Source organism: Rattus norvegicus, chromosome 2, assembly GCF_036323735.1.
Source record: "Rattus norvegicus strain BN/NHsdMcwi chromosome 2, GRCr8, whole genome shotgun sequence".
Taxonomy (NCBI): domain Eukaryota; kingdom Metazoa; phylum Chordata; class Mammalia; order Rodentia; family Muridae; genus Rattus; species Rattus norvegicus.
Window position 1 is genome coordinate 185,394,141 of NC_086020.1, and position 22,127 is coordinate 185,416,267.

The window sequence follows — 22,127 nt, forward strand, 5'->3', positions numbered from 1 at the left end:
AGTCCTCAGGCTCGTCCTCCTCAGCCACAACCTACCTGGGGTGGGTTTTATTTGGAACAGAGAGGATGTGGGGGCTCCCGGCGTCCTGACTGTTGGATGTAGGGACACACTGAGGGAAGAGTGTTAATGAGGGTGTCTAGGGTTCAAAGGTCAGAGATCAGGCTTGCGAGGAGTTGGGGAGGGGGCGTCGAAAGTCCACGGGGTCAGCGACTGACAACTCAGGGAAGATATTTATGGGTAAGGGGCTTGAGGAAGAAGAAATGTAACCGGCCTGGAAGACTTCTTAAGATACGAACTGTAATTCCGAGCTCCGTAAGAAGCATCGAGAGGAGGAGGACGAATGTAGTCTCTCGAGAGTCGGGAGACTGAAGAGAAAAGAGAAAAAGAATTTTCTGAATATCCATTCTCTGGGTTCAGCCGTCACTGTTGGTCACTTAGCTGGGCTTTCCTCAGTTGTGACCCTAGATCTTGGAAGTGAGGAGATGGCTTCGCCCTCTAGACAGCCTCCCCTCGGAGGGTCAGGGCTGCTACGTGGGAGCCGTGCTCGTTCTTATGGAAGCCTGGTACAATCATCCTGCTCCCCAGTGAGGGAAAGACGCCTGGAGCATCAATTGGAGCCTGGAGACACCCTGGCTGGATTAGCACTCAAATACGGGGTGACGGTGAGTCTTCCAGGATTGAGGTAGTCCCCAGGAGAAAGTGGGTGGCCCGCTAAGCAACCACCTCTGACATTACCCAAATTATATTATGGCCTGTTTTTTTCTTATTTTGCTTTCACATCTTTGTGTAGTACTATTGGGCCAGATCTGCCCAGCTATCCCAGTGGGAGGAGCAGCTCCCGTGAAGGTGGGTGAGTGGGGGCGGGGCTTTCAGCCATTAACCAGACCTTGTGCCCCTATCAACTTAAGACTGATAAACCAGTTTGATCAAGGTCAAATCACTTGAGTGTCAGAAGAAAGGTCTGTCTGACTCTAAAGCCCATGCTATTAGCCAAGCAGGGGGAAAAATAATGAGAGTGACTAAATCTAAATTTACAGAAGTAAAGAAGAGCTGACTTTTAGTAGAGCTCCTAAGGCGCCTTCTGTAGTTCTTATTTCCACACCAGGGCTCTGCTCTCTTTATGTAGAGAAACAAAACAAGTGCCTTCTACATATCTCAAGTATTTCAGGTCAGACCTAGGAGAGGTTTGATGGACATACAAATATCTTCCGTTAAAGTTGCAGCCTTCCTGTCTATATCCTGTTTTACCACATACAAACAAATGTTGGACTTAGACAAATTCCCATGCTGCTCTACTTAAAGCAAAGCACACCTGTTGGTTGATGTGCTCGTGTAATTTAAATTCTCATGAGGAGCAGAGAAGAAACACTGCTGTAAAGAACATTCACAAGGGGCGGGAGATCCAAAACTATTGGTTTTTGCTTGGAAGTGGGAGTGGAGATTATCTGTGGTTTTTTAGGGGGAGAAGGGTGCAGTTTCTAGTCAGTAATTCACTGTGTAGCCCAAGCTGGCCTAGAACTTCTGGTGTTCTTGCATCATGACTCTGAGATTAGGAATGTGACAACCACACTCTGGGGTCCAGGTTTTAGGACTGCCATCACCATGGGCCTTGAAGACCTAGAAACTTTCCTTCTGTGCTCCATACAAATCTATTTAACCCAGTTGTTTGTATCCTTGTCTTCCAGAAGTCTACAAGCTCTTTAAGAGCTGAAATAGTTTCAACTTTATGCCTCTAAACCCTGGGCATAGTCTCAGTCACGGGGGAGTTTAAAAGATGACTGAACGCTGTCAGGACATGGAAGTCCGACCCTTTAATCCCAGCACTCTCGAGGTAGAGATGGGATCTCTGAGTTCAAGGCCAGCCTGGTCTACAGAGTGCATTTCAGCACAGCCAGGGCTACACAGAGAAACCCTGTCTTCCAAAAACAGTCTGAAAGCCAGGCTCTGATGTTAGCCCTTAAGACACTGAGTCAAAGGGATGCAGAATTCCAGGCCAGCTCCACCTATAACAAGACCTAGAGAACATGAGTCGAAAGTGTAGTTCAGTGGTAGAATGCAGAAGAGAGACAAGGCTAGACACTTCCTGTGGGGGCTAAATAGACACAGTATTTGAATCCTCGCTTGGATTTAGTGAGGAGCCGTCGGAGGTTGCTAAGCCAGCTAGAGGGTTAATAGAGTCCTTTCCCTAGACAGCAAGAGAAAGATGTGTGGCCATGAAAGAGGAAGGACAGGTACCTGTGGCATTGGTGGGCACAAGTATGAGAGAACAGACGTGAGGTGTTTGTTTACTCATCCTTGGAGGTCTGTGAGGGTCCAGCCTAGGACTGCACACTAGGCAAGCGCTGTACCATGGAGCTACTCCGGAACCACCAAGATTTATGCATTTATTTTATTATTAGCTAAGGTCACACTCAGAGAACTGCCTGTCTGTCTCTGCTTTCCAAGTGCTGGAGTAGAGATGTGCACTATTAGCTGGAGTGGTAGCACATGCCTTTAATCCCAGCACTGGGTTCGGGGTGAGGGGGTCAGGGAAGGCAGAGGCAGGAGGACCTCTGAATTTGAGGCCATCCTGGTTTACAGAGTGAGTTCAAAGACATCCAGAGCTACATAGAGAAACCCTGTCTCAAACAAACAAACAAACAAACAAAAAAAGCACTACCATACTATTTGGCTTAGCTATTTTAAAATTTTATTTAGGACTGGAGAGATGGCTCAGTGGTTAAGAACACTGACTGTTCTTCCAAAGGTCCTGAGTTCAAATCCCAGCAACCACATGGTGGCTCACAACCATCTGTAATGAGATCTGATGCCCTCTTCTGGTGTGTCTGAAGACAGCTACAGTGTACTCATATAAAATAAATAAATAAATAAATCTTTAAAAAAAATTTTTTTTATTTAACATTTACCTTTAGCGGTTTGTTTGCGTGTGTGTCCATGTGCCACGAGGGTGCCTGGTGCCCATAGAGGTCAAAAGACCACCTGGAACTGGAGTTTCAGACTGTCACTGTCTTCAGTCACACTAGAAGAAGGCATCAGATCTCCATTACAGATGGTTGTGAGCCACCATGTGGTTGCTGGGATTTGAACTCAGGACCTCTGGAAGAGCAGTCAGTGCTCTTAACCACTGAGCCGTTTCTTCAGCCCCCACCTCCATAATTTCTAGAAATGTGAAAGTGTCCTGAGACTAAAGTATGAAGATTATAAAACAAGACTATTGTCAACTCTATATTTTACCGAGTTTTTATGGGGTCAAGTAAAATTGTACAGTTACTTAAAAAGTGTGAGGTGGTGGCCTAGGAAGAGGGCCCATTTGGTAATCCAGTTAATAAAAGTGCTTGCTACACACATGTAACAGCCTCCAGGTTCTACCCCTATGTAAACAGGTCTCCAACCACACACACCAATAATAAAAGTCTGGGATACTAAGCCAGAGATGTTTTGAGAGTAGCCTGGCCTATATAGTAAAAAAGGAAAACAGCTTGAGACGCTATATGAGATTGGTGGATCTTACTGTCAGACATTAATCTTGGCTGATTTTTTTTTTAAGATGGAGCAGATTAAACGTACAAACCGCCTTTATACTAACGACTCCATCTTCCTGAAGAAAACGCTCTACATCCCCATCCTGACAGAGCCCAGAGACCTGTTTAATGGTTTAGATTCTGAGGAGGAGGAAAATGATGGAGAGGAAGAGGTTCGCCCGAGTAAGGATGAGATTGGTTCATCTTCAGGGAAGAGGAAGAATCAAGGGTCAGCCTCGAGTCAGCCCAAAGGCACAGGCCTCCCACCTCACCAGGGAACCTCCACACCCAGCCATGACCTTTCTGCCTCTGATTTCCTTAAGAAGCTTGACTCACAGATCAGCCTGTCGAAGAAGGCTGCTGCCCAGAAGCTGAGGAAAGGGGAAAGTGGGTGAGTCTCCCTCCAGCTGCTCTCTAACTCCCTGCATAGCCCCCTTCTTTTAGCTGGTCACAGACTAATGAACAACCGAAGGGCCTGAAGAGGTAAGTGATGCTGTCCTCCCACGTGGTCCCAACGTGTGAACAGAGCCAGCGGCATGTGGAACTGGGTGAGGCCATGGGAAAAGAGGTTCTGCAAATTCTCTGTCCTCACTAGTGTAGACTGTGAAGAAGCATTAGGAGTAAGGTTTCCAGAAGATACTGAGACTCCATCCAACAAGTGAAGCAAGGAAGGCAGCCCCCGCCCACCCACAACTACTCACTTGGTCCATTCTCAGGTTCTTGCCCTGATTTGTTGCTCTTTTGCCCTTCCCTCATCCTCAGGGTACCTGAGGAGGATACAGGTCTCTACCCCAGCTCCCCTCGGATGCAGCAGCGAGCAGTCCTGGGTCCTGTGCCACTCACCCGGACGTCTCGAACCCAGACACTGCGGGACCAGGAAGATGAAATCTTCAAACTCTGATGTCCCCAGAACTGATGAGCGCAGCAGAATGTTTAAGGAACAGCTCAAGGAGGAGGAGTCTGAGGTGAGGCTCAAGAGCAGTGCTCCCAGCCTGCCTCACTCCTCTCCAGCCATCTTGCCCAGCCTCTTTGTCAGGATTTCCTCAGCGGGGTACACTTTTTGGCAAGCGTAAGGGGTGGGAGCATTTCTTGGGCTGAATCTAGAGTTATCCTTTAGATTCAAAGGCTCTTTTATGCCCTTGCTGTCCCTTTCACCATTCCCTGGCCTTACACAGGGAAGCAGAGACCCCTCCCCTATCTCCAATGATCTTACCTAATTTATTTGGTGCTATGTTGAAGTAATATTTATTTGCTCTATCTAACTCTTTTCTCCTCTTAAGTGAGGGGGGCTGGGATTTCCATATCACTGAGGACAGGGAGACCCAGAATGTAAGTGGAGTCGGCTGTCTGCTCGCCTCTCCCAGTGAAGCATGTTACGGAGGCCAGAGTCAGGAAGCTCACCACAGAGTGGCAGACCAAGCTAAAGGGTAGGGGCTAAGTAACTCCCCGATACTTTTTACACCTCCTGGCTGAGTGAGCACCCTTCTTCCCTCTCCTCTCCTCAGTGTGTGGAGGGGCTGAGGAGAGGAAGATGCTCTGGGGTTCCTAGGAGGACAGTTGCACAAGTGTCTTTGTTACACACCCTAGCCTGCCTCTGCCTTGCTCCTCACTTCTTATTTAGCTGTAATCAGTTTGTCTTTGGTTCCTTAAGTGAAGAAACAGGCACTGGGAGTCTGCCGTCGCCTGTTGAGGAGTGGGGCTCATGAGATAAGTGTTGTTTCTAGACCTCTCCTCTGTTTAGCCTGAGTGTGGAGCTTGAGAGATTAAACAGTGAGCCCTGTGCATGTTTCAGTGGTTTTATTTCCCCTGTGCCTCCCTTCCCTCAGCTCCTTCTAGAAGCTCTGAAACACAGCATCTGTGTGTGTCCAAGTGCTGCCTCCAACTGGAGGAGATCCAGGAGGTCTCCGATGGCCACCTTCCTGGTCTGGCCTTTAGTGTCCCCTTCCTTGGGTTTGTGGAGAAGGAGGATCCCCTGTTCTGTGCAGCCATCCTGGGAGAGGCGGATCGGAGTTTCACTTCTTCTTCAGTCAGCTGTTTCCTTTACTGGAACTGGATGGGAGAGCCGCCTCACTCAGCTCAGTCTTACTTTATTCCACCAGCAGTTTGGGGGTGGGGGTGGCCTCGGTGTCAATAGCACTCTTGGGAGAGAATGAAGCCAGGGGATTGAAAAGCATTTGTGCGGGTTAGAAAGCCCGAAGTGTCGTTTCCCGGTCAGTCATTTTGCCAAAGTCCAGTGTGCTGAGCTCAGGAGCCTCAGAGCTTCCCCTCGTCTAGAAGCTTCCGGAGCCCATCACAGATCTTGTCAAGGTGCTGAGTGAAGTCGGGCCCGTAGAGGGCAGTCAGCAGGTCAGGGTCAGAGTAGTGATCAAACACGTGTCTGATGCGGTCATGTGACTTGGGTGTGAGGTGGTGCTCCACCAGCTCCAGCAGAATCTCCCGGCACTCGATGAGCAGACCTGCTAGCACAGCAGCCTCAAAGGTGAAGTCCACCTCACCAAAGCTAAGTGCAGTCATCGCACCCTGCCGCAGCTTCTGGCGAAATCGTGTAGCCAGAGCCAGCTCCCCAGGGCTAAAGCAGCCACTGCGGTGCAGCACCGCCACCTTGACGGCCACCTTGATGAGGTCTTTGATCACCCGTTGTGCCTTGGACCGGCTGTGCGTGTATTCTTTGGAGACGCGGTAAAGCTCGTCTAGCACCTCGCTGCTAGTCTCATCGATAAAGAGATGCGCCACGGACCGACCAGCCATTTTACTCAGCAGCTTCTTCTCCGCTTGTAGTGCCAGACTCTTTGAGCTGAAGGACTCCATGGTGCTAGGTGACCCTATGTGGTCTGTGACTAAAAGAGGCAATGGGAGGAGTTAGAGAAAAGGAGAGAAAGGATTTTCCTCTTCTTTACTGCTCTGCCTGCTTTGTCTTCCTGCTCCCCTGGGCCCCTTCCTGTAGGCCTTGCTTCTGCTTTTTCCCATTAGTGCTGTAAACAAGTCATCTGTGTCTCCAAACAGCCCGGAGGAGCAGGGAGAGCCCTGGCTGGAGGAGTGTGGGCATAACTGAAGTCTTAGGGCGGGAGGCTATACAGATCCAAAGCTTATGTCAGTGGAGGAACCATAAAGTCTTAAGAAAAGTGAGAGATATAAAGCCTCCGATTCCTAAATAGAACACTTGACTTTTTTTGGGTTGAGAACGAAGTTGTGTGCCAAGTGCTTGATACGAACTGCCTCGGTTTACCAACTTCATAAGGGTAACAGCCCTATGTTACAGTGAGAAATCTCCAGGTTAAAGGAACTCTTTTTTGTTGCTATTCTTGTCCTTTTCAATACAGGGTCTCTCCGCGTAACCCTGGCTGTCCTGGAACTCGCTCTGTAGACCAGGCTAGCCTCCAACTGAGATCTGCCTGCCTCTGCCTCTTAAGTGATGGGATTAAAGGCGTGCACCACCACCTCTAGGCAAGGCATAGAGATCTTAAGCAGCTTGGCCTAGGAAATGATGAAAACAGGCTTCAAGGAGCTGGAGAGATGGCCAGGCTCACAAACAGATGGCCCACCATCACGTATAACTCTAGCTCCAGGGAGTCCCAACACCTCTGGCCTCTACTCACACATATACATAATAAATAACAAGTAGTGAGAAAAAATAGGCTACAAGTCAAATAATCCCTCCAAAGTCCCTCTCCGACAAGGAGTGCTGACAGTCCCGGCCCACCGAGGGTGGCTGGGGCAGCAGTAGTGGTCTCAGGCTGACTAGGCCGAGCTGAGGCCTTCCTGGGGGTATATCCTGTGCCTAAGGACAGGGTCTTCTCGCCATGGTCCTTGACTATGCTTCTTCTGGTTGTTTTGCTTCTTACTTCCCCCTCCCCGGCTCTGCAGGATGTGGCCGTGACCGCAATGAGGAGCAACCTCACCCTCTCCCTCAAATGAAAACAGGAGTCCTCGCAGAGGGAGGAGAGCCAGGGGGCTCTCTCCCACAACTCAATCACTCCAATGGGAGCCTGCCATCTTGATTTGTTTCTGCCTTGCCCTGCAGACGGTCCTGCCCTCCTCAGTGGAGGTAATTGTCCACAGGAGCCCGCTTTCCTTCTCGACTTGCCTTCTTCTTACCCAGCTCTCTGTTGCCCCGATATCTCCAACTAGGTCCCCAGTCCTCTCAGGGTAGCTATGTCACTCACTCTTTTTGTCCCAGCCTCTACATGATCTCCGTGAACCTCTAGTCTAGCTAAGCTTTCACTTTGGGTCACTGTACTCCCATGGCCGAAGATACTTTAGATCTGTAAATCTCTACTCATACCCCATGTGCACCTCCATGCCTCAGCTCTAGGCTCAACCCCCATCCCAACCCCGGTCTCCCTCTCAGATAACCTTGCCCATCCACTGAATACACTAAAATGGTTCTGGGGAGAGAGGGGAGACCCAAGAATTCTACGAGCGAGAGTTTCACAAAACAGAAAGAAAGGTGAGGGTGAAGAGGTTGGCTATCTCATCAGTGTCTCCCCGAAACCCGCCCCCTGCCATTGTCAGTCTCACCTGCTGTGCGCTGGGTGCCGGTCTTGCTTTGGATGTGTCTGAGAGCTAGCAGAAAGGAGAAGCTCCTTAGAGGCCCTTTGGTCTAGCCCCACCCCAAGCCCCGCCTACCTACTCTCCACCTCCGGTTCATCACCACTGTCACCAAGAAGTCCAGTGTCCCAAGAGCAGCCTAGAAATAAGACAAAGGTCAAAAGGAATGGAATTCTATAGGAAGCACCGACTCTGAGGTGGCAAGGACAGATTGCACACCTCCACCTAAACGGTCTGCTTCTTTCTTGCTGCCTAATATTCTTGTGGTACTGAGAACCCTGCAGAGTCCAGATTTTTAATGTGGAAGTCAGTGAGGAAAGTATGGAAGATCATCGAGTGGTGTAGTAGAACAGCATTACACAAGCGTCTTCAGGTCCTGGAAGGTAAGATTAGCATAGAACTGCCCCAATACCGGCAGGGGGTAGGTGCCAAGGTTGGGGGCTGCTGAGCCATACATGACCAGTAGGTGTCAGCATCGAGCCAAAACGCTAGAGGACCAAGTACAGCGTTTAATAGTTGTGAAGGGCCTGGAAAATGAAGGCCATCTCCAGTGAGGCAAAACTACACCTTTAGTCCCGGCACTCTGGAGGCAGAGACAGGCGGATCTCTGAGTTCAAGATCAGTCTGGTCTACAGAGTGAGCTCCAGGCCAGCCAGGGCTGCATAGTGAAACTCTTGGAAAAACAACCACCTATCACTCCAGCTCCAGGAATTCCAGTGTTCTCTTCTGGCCTCCAGAGTCATCTGCATAAACACAGTCCACAAACATACACTTGGGTGCAGAGAGACACAAATCTTTAAAAGGAGCTAATTATATAGCTTTCTTCAGCTCGGGATGAGAACCCGAAAAGAGGCCTTGGGATTCAACAATTTAAAAACTGTTCTGGGGTCCACCAGAGAGATGGCTCAGTGACTTGATCTTCCAGATGTCCTGAGTTTTATTTCCAGCACCTATATCTGGTGGTTCATAACCACTAGTTAGTTCCAGTGGGTCTAATACCTCTGGTCAGGCTGGAGAGATGGCTCAGAGGTTAAAAGCACTGACTGCTCTTCAGAGGTCCTGAGTTCAAATCCCAGCAACAGATGGTGGCTCACAACCATCTGTAATGAGATCTGATGCCCTCTTCTGGTGTGTGTGAAGACAGTTACAATGTACTCACATATAAATAATATTAAAAAAAATACCTCTGGTCTCCTTGGATACCTACACACATGTGGAGTACACATACATAACGTACATATAAACAATAAAATCTTTAAAAACATATTTTTATGTGCGTGTATGTATGCGTGTGTGTGTGTGTGTGTGTGTGTGTGTGTGTGTGTAGCCCAGAGGACAATTTCTGATGTCATTTGAGGAACCAAAGTCTCACTGGTCTGTCTCAGAGTTTCTGTTCCCATGATGAAACACCATTCTTGGGGAGAAAAGGGTTTCTTTTGCCTTCACTTCCATATCCAATCCATCACTGAAAGGAAGTCAGGGCAGGAACTGGTGCAGAGGTCATAGAAAGCACAATGCTTATCCCATTACTTTCTCAGCTTCTTTCCGAGTGGCACCCAGGGCCACCAGCCCAGGTGCCCACAGTGAGCCAGGCTTCCCATATCAACCAACAAAAAAGCACCACACTCTTAGACCCAGCCCTGGGGAGGCAGGTCTCTGTGAGTTCAAGGCCAGGCTGGTGTGCATAGTAAATGCTGAATGATTCTGAGAACCTATCTCCTGGAACTCACTCTGTAGCCCAGGCTGGCCTTGGACCCACAGAGATCCACCTGCCTCTGCCTCCTGAGTGCTGGGATTAAAGCTGTGTGCCACCACCTCCCTGCTAGATTTTTTTTTTCTTAAATAAAAAACCATGGAGGGGGGGTTGGGGATTTAGCTCAGTGGTAGAGCGCTTGCCTAGCAACCGCAAGGCCCTGGGTTCGGTCCCCAGCTCCGAAAAAAAAAAAAAAGAAAAAAGAAAAAAGAAAAAAGAAAAAAAAACCATGGAGGGGCCAGAGAGATGGCTTGGAGGTTAAGAGCACTGACTGTCCTTCCAGAGGTCCTGAGTTCAATTCCCAGCAACCACATGGTGGCTCACAACCATCTGTAATGGGATCTGATGCCCTCATCTGGTGTGTCTGAAGACAGCTACAGTGTACTTATATAATAAGTGAATTTATATAATAAATAAATGAATTTAAAAAACATGGAAATGGGGGTTGGGGATTTAGCTCAGTGGTAGAGCGCTTGCCTAGCAAGCGCAAGGCCCTGGGTTCGGTCCCCAGCTCCGAAAAAAAGAAAAAAAAAAAAAGAAAAAAAAAAACCCATGGAAATGAGGACTCAGCAGTCACTCTATAAGATGTCTACCATCCATGTGAACACCTAAGTTTGATCCACACGTAGCACGTAGCTAAAACACCAGGCAGGCAAGGCAGAACACACAGGAAGTAGAGACAGGAGGGGCCCAGTTGCAGGCCAGTCTAGCAAAATAGATTCAGATTCCGTGAGAGATTCAATGAGCTCCAGATTCAGTGAGAGATTTGTCTCAAAAACATTAAAATGGAGGGATTGTGGGAGGAGTGGACAGGATATAAGGTAAAAAAAAAATAATAATTTTTTTTTCTTTTCCTTTTTTCAGAGCTGGGGACCGAACCCAGGGCCTTGTGCTTGCTAGGCAAGCGCTCTACTACTGAGCTAAATCCCCAACCCAATAATAATAATTTTAAAAGATGTGAGTTGGGGGCTGGGGATTTAGCTCAGTGGTAGAGCGCTTACCTAGGAAGCGCAAGGCCCTGGGTTCGGTCCCCAGCTCCGAAAAAAAAAGAACCAAAAAAAAAAAAAAAAAAAGATGTGAGTTGGAGGAAGACATTTGACTCACATATGCACACACACAGTTGAGGGTGAAAGTGTGGAAAGGGGGTGGAAGAGGGTGAAGGAAAAAGTGCCCAAAAAGTAGCAAAAAGGCCAGCTATACACACTCACACACACACTAGCACACACATGTGAATGTGTGCACACACATGCATACACATGTGCACACACATGCATACACATGTGCACACACATGCATGTGAATTTGGAGGAGAAAGGCAGAGGTCATGGCGGGACAGTAATTGAAAGCACTTCTTATGGTTCTTATGGTTACAGCTGTTTGTAACTCCAGCCCCAGAGGACCCAACACCCTCTTCCTGCCACCATGGCCACCCACAAGCATAGGCACATATAAACAGACAAATACACATGAAGAACAGACCTTAGACTGGTGTGTGATGGTGCATGCATGCCATCGTGGCACTCGGGAAGCAGAGGCAGGCAGATCTCCGGGAGTTCCAGGCCAGCCAATGTCACACAGTGAGACCCTGTCTCCAAACAAAACAAGGGGCTGGAGGGACGCCTGAGAAGTCAAGAGCTCTTGTTGCTCTCCCAGAGGAACCAGGTTTGAGTCTGGGCACCTTTGTGGTGGCTAACAACCACCTGGAACTCTAGTTCCAGACAGTCTCACACCCTCTTCTGGCCTCTTCAGACACCGAACGCACAAATGGGCATGCAGACAAGACAACCATACACACTAAGTGGGGTTTCTTTGTTAGGTTGGTTGGGTTGGGCTTTCTAGACAGGGTTCCTGTGTGTAGTCCTTGAACTCACTCTGCAGACCAGGCTGCCTTTGAACTCACAAAGATCTGCCTGCCTCTACCTCTGAAGTGCTGGGATTATGTTGTGTGTCACCACCACCCAGCTTGGGAGGAAATGCTCTTAATGGCTGAGCCATATCCAGCCCCTCCACCTTTGTGTCTCACAGAACGTGGAGCTCACTGAATATCCAGACTGTCTGCTTACCTAATTCCATAATTCTCCTGGGTTTGCATCCCCAACACCAAGCCTGTGGTACTGAGGACCCAGATTCAAGTCACCATACTTTTAGTGGCAAGTGCTTCGCCAACTGAGCCATCTCCCTGGTGGGTGTGAGACAGCTCCTGCCCAGGGCTCCTAACGTGTAAAACTGCCTGAGCATTGGAATTACACGTATATGTCGTCATCTTCATGAAGTATGTATAATCTAGGTAGAAACAAGAATAAGATGACTAGACAGACCCTGGTGATACAAGCCAGTAATCCCAGCTTCTCAGGAAGGGAGGGCAGGCCAGAAGGTGGCAAGTTCAAGGCCTACCTGAAGTGCAATATGAATTAGAGGTTGTGGGGCATTTTAGTGATACTTGTGACTGGAAAACAAAACCCAGGGAAGTAACTGAGTGCTGGAGCTCATGTTGCCTGGTGTTTTCCAGGCCTTAGGGATACTTATTCCCAGTGTTGCCAGGGGGATAGAGAAAAGGGATGTGGGGTGGAAACAGTAAAAAGTTCTTGGGGGAGTGGTTTGTGTGCGTGTGGTTTTTTTTTTTTTTTCCCCAAGACAGGGTCTCTGTGTAGTCCTGGCTGTCCTGGAACTCACAGAGATCCACCTGCCTCTGCCTCCTCCATGCTGAGGTGCTGAGTGCTGGGATTAAAGGCACTGGCCACTTGGTCAACTTAAAACCCCCATTAATTAATTAATCAATTAATTAAGTAATTCTCTTTACATTCCAACCGTAAAAGGTTTTTTTTTTTCTTTTCTTTTTTTAGGAGCTGGGGACCGAACCCAGGGCCTTGCGCTTGCTAGGCAAGCTTACTCTACCACTGAGCTAAATCCCCAACCCCCACCGTAAAAGGTTTTTAACTCATGATTCAGCTGCCCACTCTATTCACCTCTGTAGCCTTGACTCGTCCTTTTTTGTCTTTTTATTATTTCTTAGTGTGCCTGACGTGTGATTATGTTTGGGCATGTGCCACAGCTGGCATGTAGTGGCAGTCAGAAGGCAGCTGTATGCTTCTCTCCTTCCAACTTTTTTAGGTTCTGGCAATCCAACCCCAGTCATCAGGCTGGCGTAGCTTACCAACTGAACCTCTGGATATCTCTGGTCTGTCTTTTATTTTTGTTTTTAATTCTTTTTTTTTTTTGGTTCTTTTTTTTTTTTCGGAGCTGGGGACCGAACCCAGGGCCTTGCGCTTCCTAGACAAGCGCTAAATCCCCAACCCTTGTTTTTAATTCTTTGAGACAGGTCTCTCTTTGTAGCCCAGCTTGCCTTGAGCTCAGACAGGAGGTCTGCCTTGCCATCTGCTGTGTAACAGTTTCCTCTGAAGACTGAAACATTCCATCCAGTAGGAAGCTCCTTCAGCAAACAACTCAAAGTAGCTTCAGGAACTCCCTGAAATTAACCAGATTCTCGCTACCACAGAAAGCAACAAAAGGGTGGTTCTTAAACAAAAGGAGTCTGAGCTGCAAAGACTCTCAGTTGAGCTGGGCTCTGAGCTGCCTGGGAGAGGTTTAGAACAGCTAAGGCAACTGGGCCAACACTCCCCACCCTGCAACGTGCTCCAGGTTCCCAGCTTTTGCTGGGGTGGGCTTCAGTGATGCATTTGTCCTTGTGCCATTTCTGCTCCTATAAGTAACCCTAATAAAACTCATTGGTTCACCAAGTTGGACTTTGGTGGACTTCCTAGCTGGGGTGAATAGGCGTGAATGTTATGTCTCCCCAGGGAAAGTTTTGTCACACACCACAACCACACACAGCTTATCTCTTCTTGCAATGCTTAGCCATGTTGGTATTTTAGCTTCCTCTGGTGTACACTGTGGGGTCTTCTTCCTGCTGCCTCTTCCTCTGCGCTAAGGTCCTCACACTCTGTCTCCTCTGCCTGGAACTCTCTTCAATTTCCAGCCTGTGCCTCTTCCCTGCTCCATGAGTTCCTACTCATCATTTAGGTTTCAGATAAAAAATCTTAGTTCCCTTGTTTCTGAGTCGCCCTGGTTTTCTGGAATGTTGTGTAGACCAGCAGGCCTCACTCTTACAGCAGATTACCCTGCCTCTGCCTTCTCGGTGAATTCTGGGATTACAGGTGTGTGCTACCACACCAGACTGGAGTGCCCATCCTTGGGCTATCTTTTGTTCTTTAAAGTCCATTAGACTGTGTTACAGTCTCTGGCCCTGCACTCCTCCCTGTTGGTGTGTGCGCCAGCAAGTGTGGTGGCCAGAGTGCTGCTGAGTGGCCTCCTGAGTTGCTCTCCAACTTGCTTTTTGAGGCTGGGTCTTCTACTGAAGCTGAGAGTCACCTGTTTTGCTAGACCTGCTGGCCAATGAGCCCCCGAGGTTCTGCTGAACCCACAACACACATACCACTGTGACGTGTGACTTCTGGTGGGAGCTGGGGCTCTGGATTCATTCAGTCTGTACAGCAAGCACTTTACCGATCAAGCTGCCTCCCCAGTCCCATACCTCTCCTATTGTAGTGTGTGACATCATCATCATCATTTGGGTTATTTTTTTGGAGGGGGAGTGACAAGGTTTCTCTGTGTAACCCTGGTTGTCCTGAATCTCACTCTGTAGACCAGGCTGGCCTCAAACTCAAAGATCCATCTGCCTCTGCCTCTGCCTCTGCCTCCTGAGTGCTGGGTGGTGTGTGCCACCACTACCTAGCTACGTGTGACTTTCTTAACTGGTAAATTGTGAACCATGAAGACACCCATGCTTTATCCTGCTCAGTAAATGCTTCCTGAAAGACTAAGTTCAAAATGCACAGGATATAAGGGGCCATTGGTGAGTTCAGTTTAGTAAACTGCTTGCCAGGTAAACTGAGTCCAATCCCCAGAACCAATATTTAAAAGAAAAAACCTGGGGATTGGGCAGTGGTGGCCACACCTTTAATCCCTACACTCAGGGGCAGAGGCAGGAGGCTCTCTATGAATTTGAGGCCAGCCTGCTCTATAGAGTAAGTTCCAGGACAGCCAAGACTACATGGAGAAACCCTGCCTTGAAAAACAAAACAAAACAAAACAAGCCAGCTAGTATACACTTAGATTCCACAGCACTAGGGAAGCAGAGAGAGGAATTCCCTGTGGCTCACTGGCTAGACAGACTTGCTCACTTAGCTCCAGGACAAGGAGAGACCATGTCTGAAAAAAAAAGGGTAACCTAGGTGTGGTAGCACAGACCTTTAATCCCAGCACCTGGCAGCAGAGGCAGATGGATCTCTATGAGTTAGAGTTCAGGAGAGAAACCTGGGGGGAACCTCTGGACTCTACACATGTACCTGCACACAGATGAACACACACACACACACATACATACATACATACATACATACATACATACACACATACACACATACATACAAACACATACATACATACACATACATACAAACACACATACACACATACATACAAACACACATATACATACACACATACATAGATATACATACAAACACACATACATACATATACATACAAACACACATACATACACACACATACATACAAACACACATATACATACATACACACATACATACAAACACACATACATACATATACATACAAACACACATACACACATACATACACACATACACATACATACAAACACACATATACATACATACACACATACATACAAACACACACATACATACAAACACACATATACATACACACATACATAGATATACATACAAACACACATACATACATATACATACAAACACACATATACATACATACACACATACATACAAACACACATATACATACATACACACATACATACAAACACACATACATACATATACATACAAACACACATACACACATACATACACACATACACATACATACAAACACACATACATACATAAACATACATACAAACACACACATACATACACATACATACACACACAGACACACAGACATACACACACACAGAGACAAACACACACAGACACACACACAGACATACACACATACATACACACATACACACATACACATACATATACTTACACATATACACACATACACACATACACACACACACATACACTCAGACAGAATGAATCAAGATAGGGAGGAAATGGTATAAAGATAACAGTTATGTCATGTGACAGTGTTCTCATGGGAAAGGCTTGACTTTTTTTTTTTTTCCAGACAGTGTCTCACTTTGTCAGACGGGCACTGAACTCACCACAGCTCCACCTTTTTTCTCTTGCTGGGAAACCTTATGTGTACCTTGCAGGGCCTATGTGTGCTAGGCAAATGTTCTTCCATTGAGTTCTGTCCTGAGCCCCTCTCTTAACGAATACCCAGTACTAGTGAGTACCAGTATGTGAACTACTATATAATTATCAGTAGACTCTCAGAAGGAATGAGGAGCTTTCAGAACAGAACAGGCTGGAGAGATGGGTCAATAGTTAGGAGCACTGACTGCTCCTCCCAGCACTGCAGCCCACAATCCTCTGTTACTCCAATCCCACGGCACCTCTGAGGGCACCGGGCAGGCATGTGGTACACAGATATACATACAGACAAAACACCCATACACATAAAATACATAAATAAAACTAATTTTAAAAAGAAACAAAACATTAATAACAATGTTAGTGAGGAAGACCAGGGAAATAAGCATGTAAACAATTGAAAACTAATGTTTTAGGCGGGGCCGTGGTGGCCTGTGCCCTTAATCCCAGCACTCAGGAGGCAAGGGTAGGCAGATGTCTGAGTTTGAGTCTACCCTGGTCTACAGAGGGAATTTCAGGACTAGAAAGAAACCCCATCTTGAAGAGGAGGGAAAGGGAGGGGAGGGATAGGAAGAGAGGAGAGGAGAAGAGGAGGAGGGGAAGGGAAGGGAGGGGAGAGGAGAGGAGAGGAGGAAAAAGGAGGGGAGAGGAGAGGAGGGGAGGGGAGAGGAGGGGAGGGGAGAGGAGGGGAGGGGAGGGGAAGGGAGGGGAGGGGAGGGGAGAGGAGAGTCGAGGAGAGGCGAGGAGAGGAGGGGAGGGGAGGGGAGAGGAGAGGAGAGGAGGGGAGGGTAAGGGAGGGGAGGGGAGGGGAGGGGAAGCGAGGGGAGGGGAGGGGAGGGGAAGGGAGGGGAGGGGAGGGGAGAGGAGAGTCGAGGAGAGGCGAGGAGAGGAGGGGAGGGGAGGGGAGAGGAGAGGAGAGGAGGGGAGGGGAAGGGAGGGGAGGGGAGGGGAGAGGAGAGTCGAGGAGAGGCGAGGAGAGGAGGGGAGGGGAAGGGAGGGGAGGACAGGAGAAGAGGAGGAGGGGAGGGGAGAGGAGAGGAGAGGAGGGGAGGGGAGGGGAGGGGAGAGGAGAGGAGGGGAGGGGAGGGGAGAGGAGAGGAGGGGAGGGGAAGGGAGGGGAGGGGAGAGGAGAGTCGAGGAGAGGAGGGGAGGGGAGGGGAGAGGAGGGGAGGGGAGGAGAAGAGGAGGAGGGGAGAGGAGAGGAGGGGAGGGGAGAGGAGAGGAGGGGAGGGGAAGGGAGGGGAGGGGAGGGGAGAGGAGAGGAGGGGAGGGGAAGGGAGGGGAGGGGAGGGGAGAGGAGAGTCGAGGAGAGGCGAGGAGAGGAGGGGAGGGGAAGGGAGGGGAGGACAGGAGAAGAGGAGGAGGGGAGGGGAGAGGAGAGGAGGGGAGGGGAGGGGAGAGGAGAGGAGGGGAGGGGAGGGGAGAGGAGAGGAGGGGAGGGGAAGGGAGGGGAGGACAGGAGAAGAGGAGGAGGGGAGGGGAGAGGAGAGGAGGGGAGGGGAGGGGAGAGGAGAGGAGGGGAGGGGAAGGGAGGGGAGGGGAGAGGAGAGTCGAGGAGAGGAGGGGAGGGGAGGGGAGGGGAGAGGAGGGGAGGGGAGGAGAAGAGGAGGAGGGGAGAGGAGAGGAGAGGAGGGGAGGGGAGTGGAGAGGAGGGGAGAGGAGAGGAGGGGAGGAGAGGAGAAGAGGAGGAGGGGAGAGGAGAGGAGAGGATAGGAGGGGAGGGGAGGGGAGAGGAGAGGAGAGGAGGGGAGGGGAAGGGAGGGGAGGGGAGGGGAGAGGAGAGTCGAGGAGAGGAGGGGAGGGGAGTGGAGAGGAGGGGAGAGGAGAGGAGGGGAGGAGAGGAGAAGAGGAGGAGGGGAGAGGAGAGGAGAGGATAGGAGGGGAGGGGAGGGGAGAGGAGAGGAGAGGAGGGGAGGGGAAGGGAGGGGAGGGGAGGGGAGAGGAGAGTCGAGGAGAGGCGAGGAGAGGAGGGGAGGGGAAGGGAGGGGAGGACAGGAGAAGAGGAGGAGGGGAGGGGAGAGGAGAGGAGGGGAGGGGAGGGGAGAGGAGAGGAGGGGAGGGGAGGGGAGAGGAGAGGAGGGGAGGGGAAGGGAGGGGAGGGGAGAGGAGAGTCGAGGAGAGGAGGGGAGGGGAGGGGAGGGGAGAGGAGGGGAGGGGAGGAGAAGAGGAGGAGGGGAGAGGAGAGGAGAGGAGGGGAGGGGAGAGGAGAGGAGAGGAGGGGAGGGGAAGGGAGGGGAGGGGAGGGGAGAGGAGAGTCGAGGAGAGGCGAGGAGAGGAGGGGAGGGGAAGGGAGGGGAGGACAGGAGAAGAGGAGGAGGGGAGGGGAGAGGAGAGGAGGGGAGGGGAGGGGAGGGGAGAGGAGAGGAGGGGAGGGGAGGGGAGAGGAGAGGAGGGGAGGGGAAGGGAGGGGAGGGGAGAGGAGAGTCGAGGAGAGGAGGGGAGGGGAGGGGAGGGGAGAGGAGGGGAGGGGAGGAGAAGAGGAGGAGGGGAGGGGAGGGGAGAGGAGAGGAGGGGAGGGGAAGGGAGGGGAGGGGAGGGGAGAGGAGAGTCGAGGAGAGGCGAGGAGAGGAGGGGAGGGGAGGGGAGAGGAGAGGAGAGGAGGGGAGGGGAAGGGAGGGGAGGGGAGGGGAGAGGAGAGGAGAGGAGGGGAGGGGAAGGGAGGGGAGGACAGGAGAAGAGGAGGAGGGGAGGGGAGAGGAGAGGAGAGGAGGGGAGGGGAGGGGAGAGGAGAGGAGGGGAGGGGAGGGGAGAGGAGAGGAGGGGAGGGGAAGGGAGGGGAGGGGAGAGGAGAGTCGAGGAGAGGAGGGGAGGGGAGGGGAGGGGAGAGGAGGGGAGGGGAGGAGAAGAGGAGGAGGGGAGAGGAGAGGAGAGGAGGGGAGGGGAGAGGAGAGGAGAGGAGGGGAGGGGAAGGGAGGGGAGGGGAGGGGAGAGGAGAGTCGAGGAGAGGAGGGGAGGGGAGTGGAGAGGAGGGGAGAGGAGAGGAGGGGAGGAGAGGAGAAGAGGAGGAGGGGAGAGGAGAGGAGAGGATAGGAGGGGAGGGGAGGGGAGAGGAGAGGAAGGGAGGGGAGGGGAGGGGAGGGGAGGGGAGAGGAGAGGCGAGGAGAGGAGAAATGTTTTGGCCATGGACAAGAGGACCAAATGGTATTAATTACAGATATTGTAGGCTTTGTGCTCTTCCTGTGTTCCTGGGTGATTTTACGCTCCCTCAAGTAAATTAAAGAAGCCTGGTGATGCAGCCCACGCTGCCAGCACTTTGGCTGTAGAGAAAGAGTATCTGCCGTCCCAGCTCCTTAGTGTGTTCCAGGCAGCTTGGACTACATGGCCCACCCTGCTTCAAAGAGAAATGTCTAAGCGTTGCGGTTCAGTTATGTCTGTAATCCCAGCATCCCAGCATTCACAGAGGCTGAGCCTGAAAGGCCAGCACTCAGGAGACTGAGGCAGGAGAATTGCTGAGAGGGATCAACCTGGGCCATGGATGGAATGAAAATCTCTCAAAAACTAAATTCACAGACACACATGCAGACAAAGAAGGTTTTCAAAGTTGACGATAGCCTGGTGTGGTGGCTCAGGCCTATATCTCTGAATTCCAGAGGTAGAGGTAGGTTGATTGTGAGTTTAAGACTAGCCTGGTCTACTTGGAGAATTCAAGGCCAGCCAGGGATACATAGTGAGATCCAGTCTCAAAAACAAAGTTAAATTATGATATCCCTTTGTTTATTATTATTATTATTATTATTATTATTATTATTATTATTATTATTTTGGTTTTGGTTTTGTCAAGGCAGGGTTTCTCTGTAGCCCTGGCTTTGTAGACCAGGCTGACCTCAAACTCACAGAGAACAATTTGCCTCTGTCTTCCAAGCGTTGGGATTAAAGGTGTAAGACACCGCCCAGCACTTGTTTTTAGGTTTTTAAAGTGAAGGACTTTATTAAATATGCCGCAGGAGGGCAGCAGATGGAACAACAAGTAGAACCGAGCATTTGGTTTTTGCTTGTTTGTACGTAGCTCAGGCTAGCCTTAAACCCATGGCTGGAGACTGAGCCCGGAGCTTACCATATACTAAGAGTGGCATCCGACAGTGGCTGGTCCGTGGCCAGCTCAGGTTCGGCGTGGTTCGGGTCATTCTCTCATCAATCATGAGAGACCTAAGCTTGACAGGGCTGGAGCCAGTGCACAGCTTTTTTTTTTTTTTTTTTTTTTTTTTTTTTTTTGGTTCTTTTTTTCGGGGCTGGGGACCGAACCCAGGGCCTTGCGCTTCCTAGGCAAGCGCTCTACCACTGAGCTAAATCCCCAACCCCCAGTGCACAGCTTTTAATCTACCCCACCCCACCATGTTCCTTTCAATCTTTGATGCATTTACTCATTCCTCTGCTTACTGCTTGCCAGACATTATAACCGAGTGCTGGGGATAAAGAGGACAGGAGACAGGCTTCTGCTGGGAGCAGTGGCTCACAAATGTATGATTAGCATTCTGAATGCTGAGGGAGGGTTGCTCTGAATATGAGATCAGCATGGCCATAGGGACAAATGCATAGTGAGCCCGGGCCAGCAGGACAGAGTGAGACTCTGGGGTTTTTTTGTTTTTGTTTTTTTTTAAAAACCAAACTTCCTGTTTTTATTCATTTATTACATTTCTTTGAAAAAAAGTTTATTGGCCTTTTGGATTGAGTTTATTTGCCAGAAACAACTTGTCGTACGTCTGTTGGAGCCAGCACACTGCCTCTTTGGTTCTCTGGTTCCAATGAAACCTGCCATGTATGCTGACCTGTGTTGCTGAAACCCTGGTCCTAGATCCCAATGCTTGGGTTGTTTCGATGCCTCTGAGAATTGTGTCTTTTCCCAACTCAGCTCCTTCAGAGCTTTCTCCAGGATTGTCTGCCCTCGGTGTAGCCAGCACCGGTCTTTCCATCTATCCTGATGCTACAGAGCCTGCTGGTGTCTTTTAGCTTTGTGTCTGGCCGTGGCTGCACAGGTCACAGGTCAGTCTGTCTGTTTTCCCACACACAGAATTTAAGGCTGTGCTTGTGGATATGAAGTTCCTGCACGGGTTCTCCTTCTCAACCTGTCCTGTGCCACCATGGCCAACAGGAAGGGCAAATTTCCTGTTTTCATCTAATTAGGTGTTTTGAGATAGTCTCACTATGTAGCCTTGACTGGCCTGGAACCCACTATATAGACCAGGCTGGCTTTGAACTCACAGAGATCCACTTGCCTCTGCCTTCTGAGTGCAGGGAGCAAAGGCTATAGTGGTGAATACATACTAAAAATAAAATGGACATACCCAACAAATCATGATCTAGGTGGGGCCCAAGTTCAGCAGAAAGACCTCAGTTGGACACTTGGATTCTGGTTGAGTGCCACACACAGTCATTGTCACTGGGGGTGAGGATTATCTCTGTTGGAGAGAATGCACAGCAAAAGAGGGTGCCTGAAGATGTGACCTCAGGGACACACACTTAATAGAGGTTGGGGAAGTCATTCACAGATTTGAGGAATATTTATTAAGTCACTTATCTCTGTCAAGAGAAAAAGAACCCTCTGAGGTCACAGAGGAAAGAACTTCCAGGAAGGAGAGAAAGAGGTCAGCGCGGTCAAATGCCATGAAAGGGACAAAGGCATAAAGGCTTAGGAGCTGATTGTGACCAGGGGGTCACTGGCAGGCAGCCCTGATGGCAACAATCTCTGAGGACTAGACTGGTGGAAGCAAAAAGAAAAATGACTCAGGATTAATGAGAATCCAGATAATGCAGCAAGGACTTATGGTCTAGAAGTCACACAGTAAATGTGGACAAGGACCAAGAGAAGGCTGGAACTTTGGTTCCCTTCTGGTTTTGATCTGCTCTACCCTCAAGCTCATGGCTCCCCCATGTCAGAGCAATGGGCAGGCACCACTACGGCCATCTGCAATCCTGACGCCTTCCTGGTCGATGTTGAGGACTGAACCTAGTGCCTTGAGTTTTCTGGCCAGCACT

General features: G+C 49.9%; 2 protein-coding genes across 4 annotated transcripts; one reads left to right on the forward strand and one right to left on the reverse strand.

Moving 5' to 3' along the window:
• Positions 1–4: 4 nt before the first annotated feature.
• Positions 5–9,335, forward strand: Lysmd1 (LysM domain containing 1). Of its 2 annotated transcripts, XR_351832.5 has the most exons (4): positions 379–662; positions 3,548–3,912; positions 4,284–4,486; positions 7,386–9,335. XR_351832.5 is itself a non-coding variant. In NM_001024302.2 (3 exons), exons 1-3 carry the CDS (start codon positions 483–485, stop codon positions 4,420–4,422), a joined length of 684 nt encoding a protein of 227 aa, NP_001019473.1. In that variant the 5' UTR covers positions 5–482; the 3' UTR covers positions 4,423–5,305. The 2 variants fall into 2 exon arrangements, 1 of the variants encoding a protein (NP_001019473.1); NM_001024302.2 differs by lacking the exon at positions 7,386–9,335 and having other exon boundaries at positions 5–662; positions 4,284–5,305.
• Positions 5,302–21,658, reverse strand: Tnfaip8l2 (TNF alpha induced protein 8 like 2). Of its 2 annotated transcripts, none has more exons than NM_001014039.1 (3): positions 21,437–21,596; positions 8,040–8,208; positions 5,302–6,358 (listed from the first exon to the last, which is right to left on the reverse strand). In NM_001014039.1, the coding sequence occupies exon 3, from the start codon at positions 6,327–6,329 to the stop codon at positions 5,775–5,777; it is 555 nt and encodes a 184-aa protein (NP_001014061.1). In that variant the 5' UTR covers positions 6,330–6,358; positions 8,040–8,208; positions 21,437–21,596; the 3' UTR covers positions 5,302–5,774. The 2 variants fall into 2 exon arrangements, with proteins under 2 accessions (NP_001014061.1, XP_017446386.1); XM_017590897.3 differs by having other exon boundaries at positions 5,304–6,358; positions 8,148–8,208; positions 21,437–21,658.
• Between the last annotated feature and the right edge of the window lie 469 nt (positions 21,659–22,127).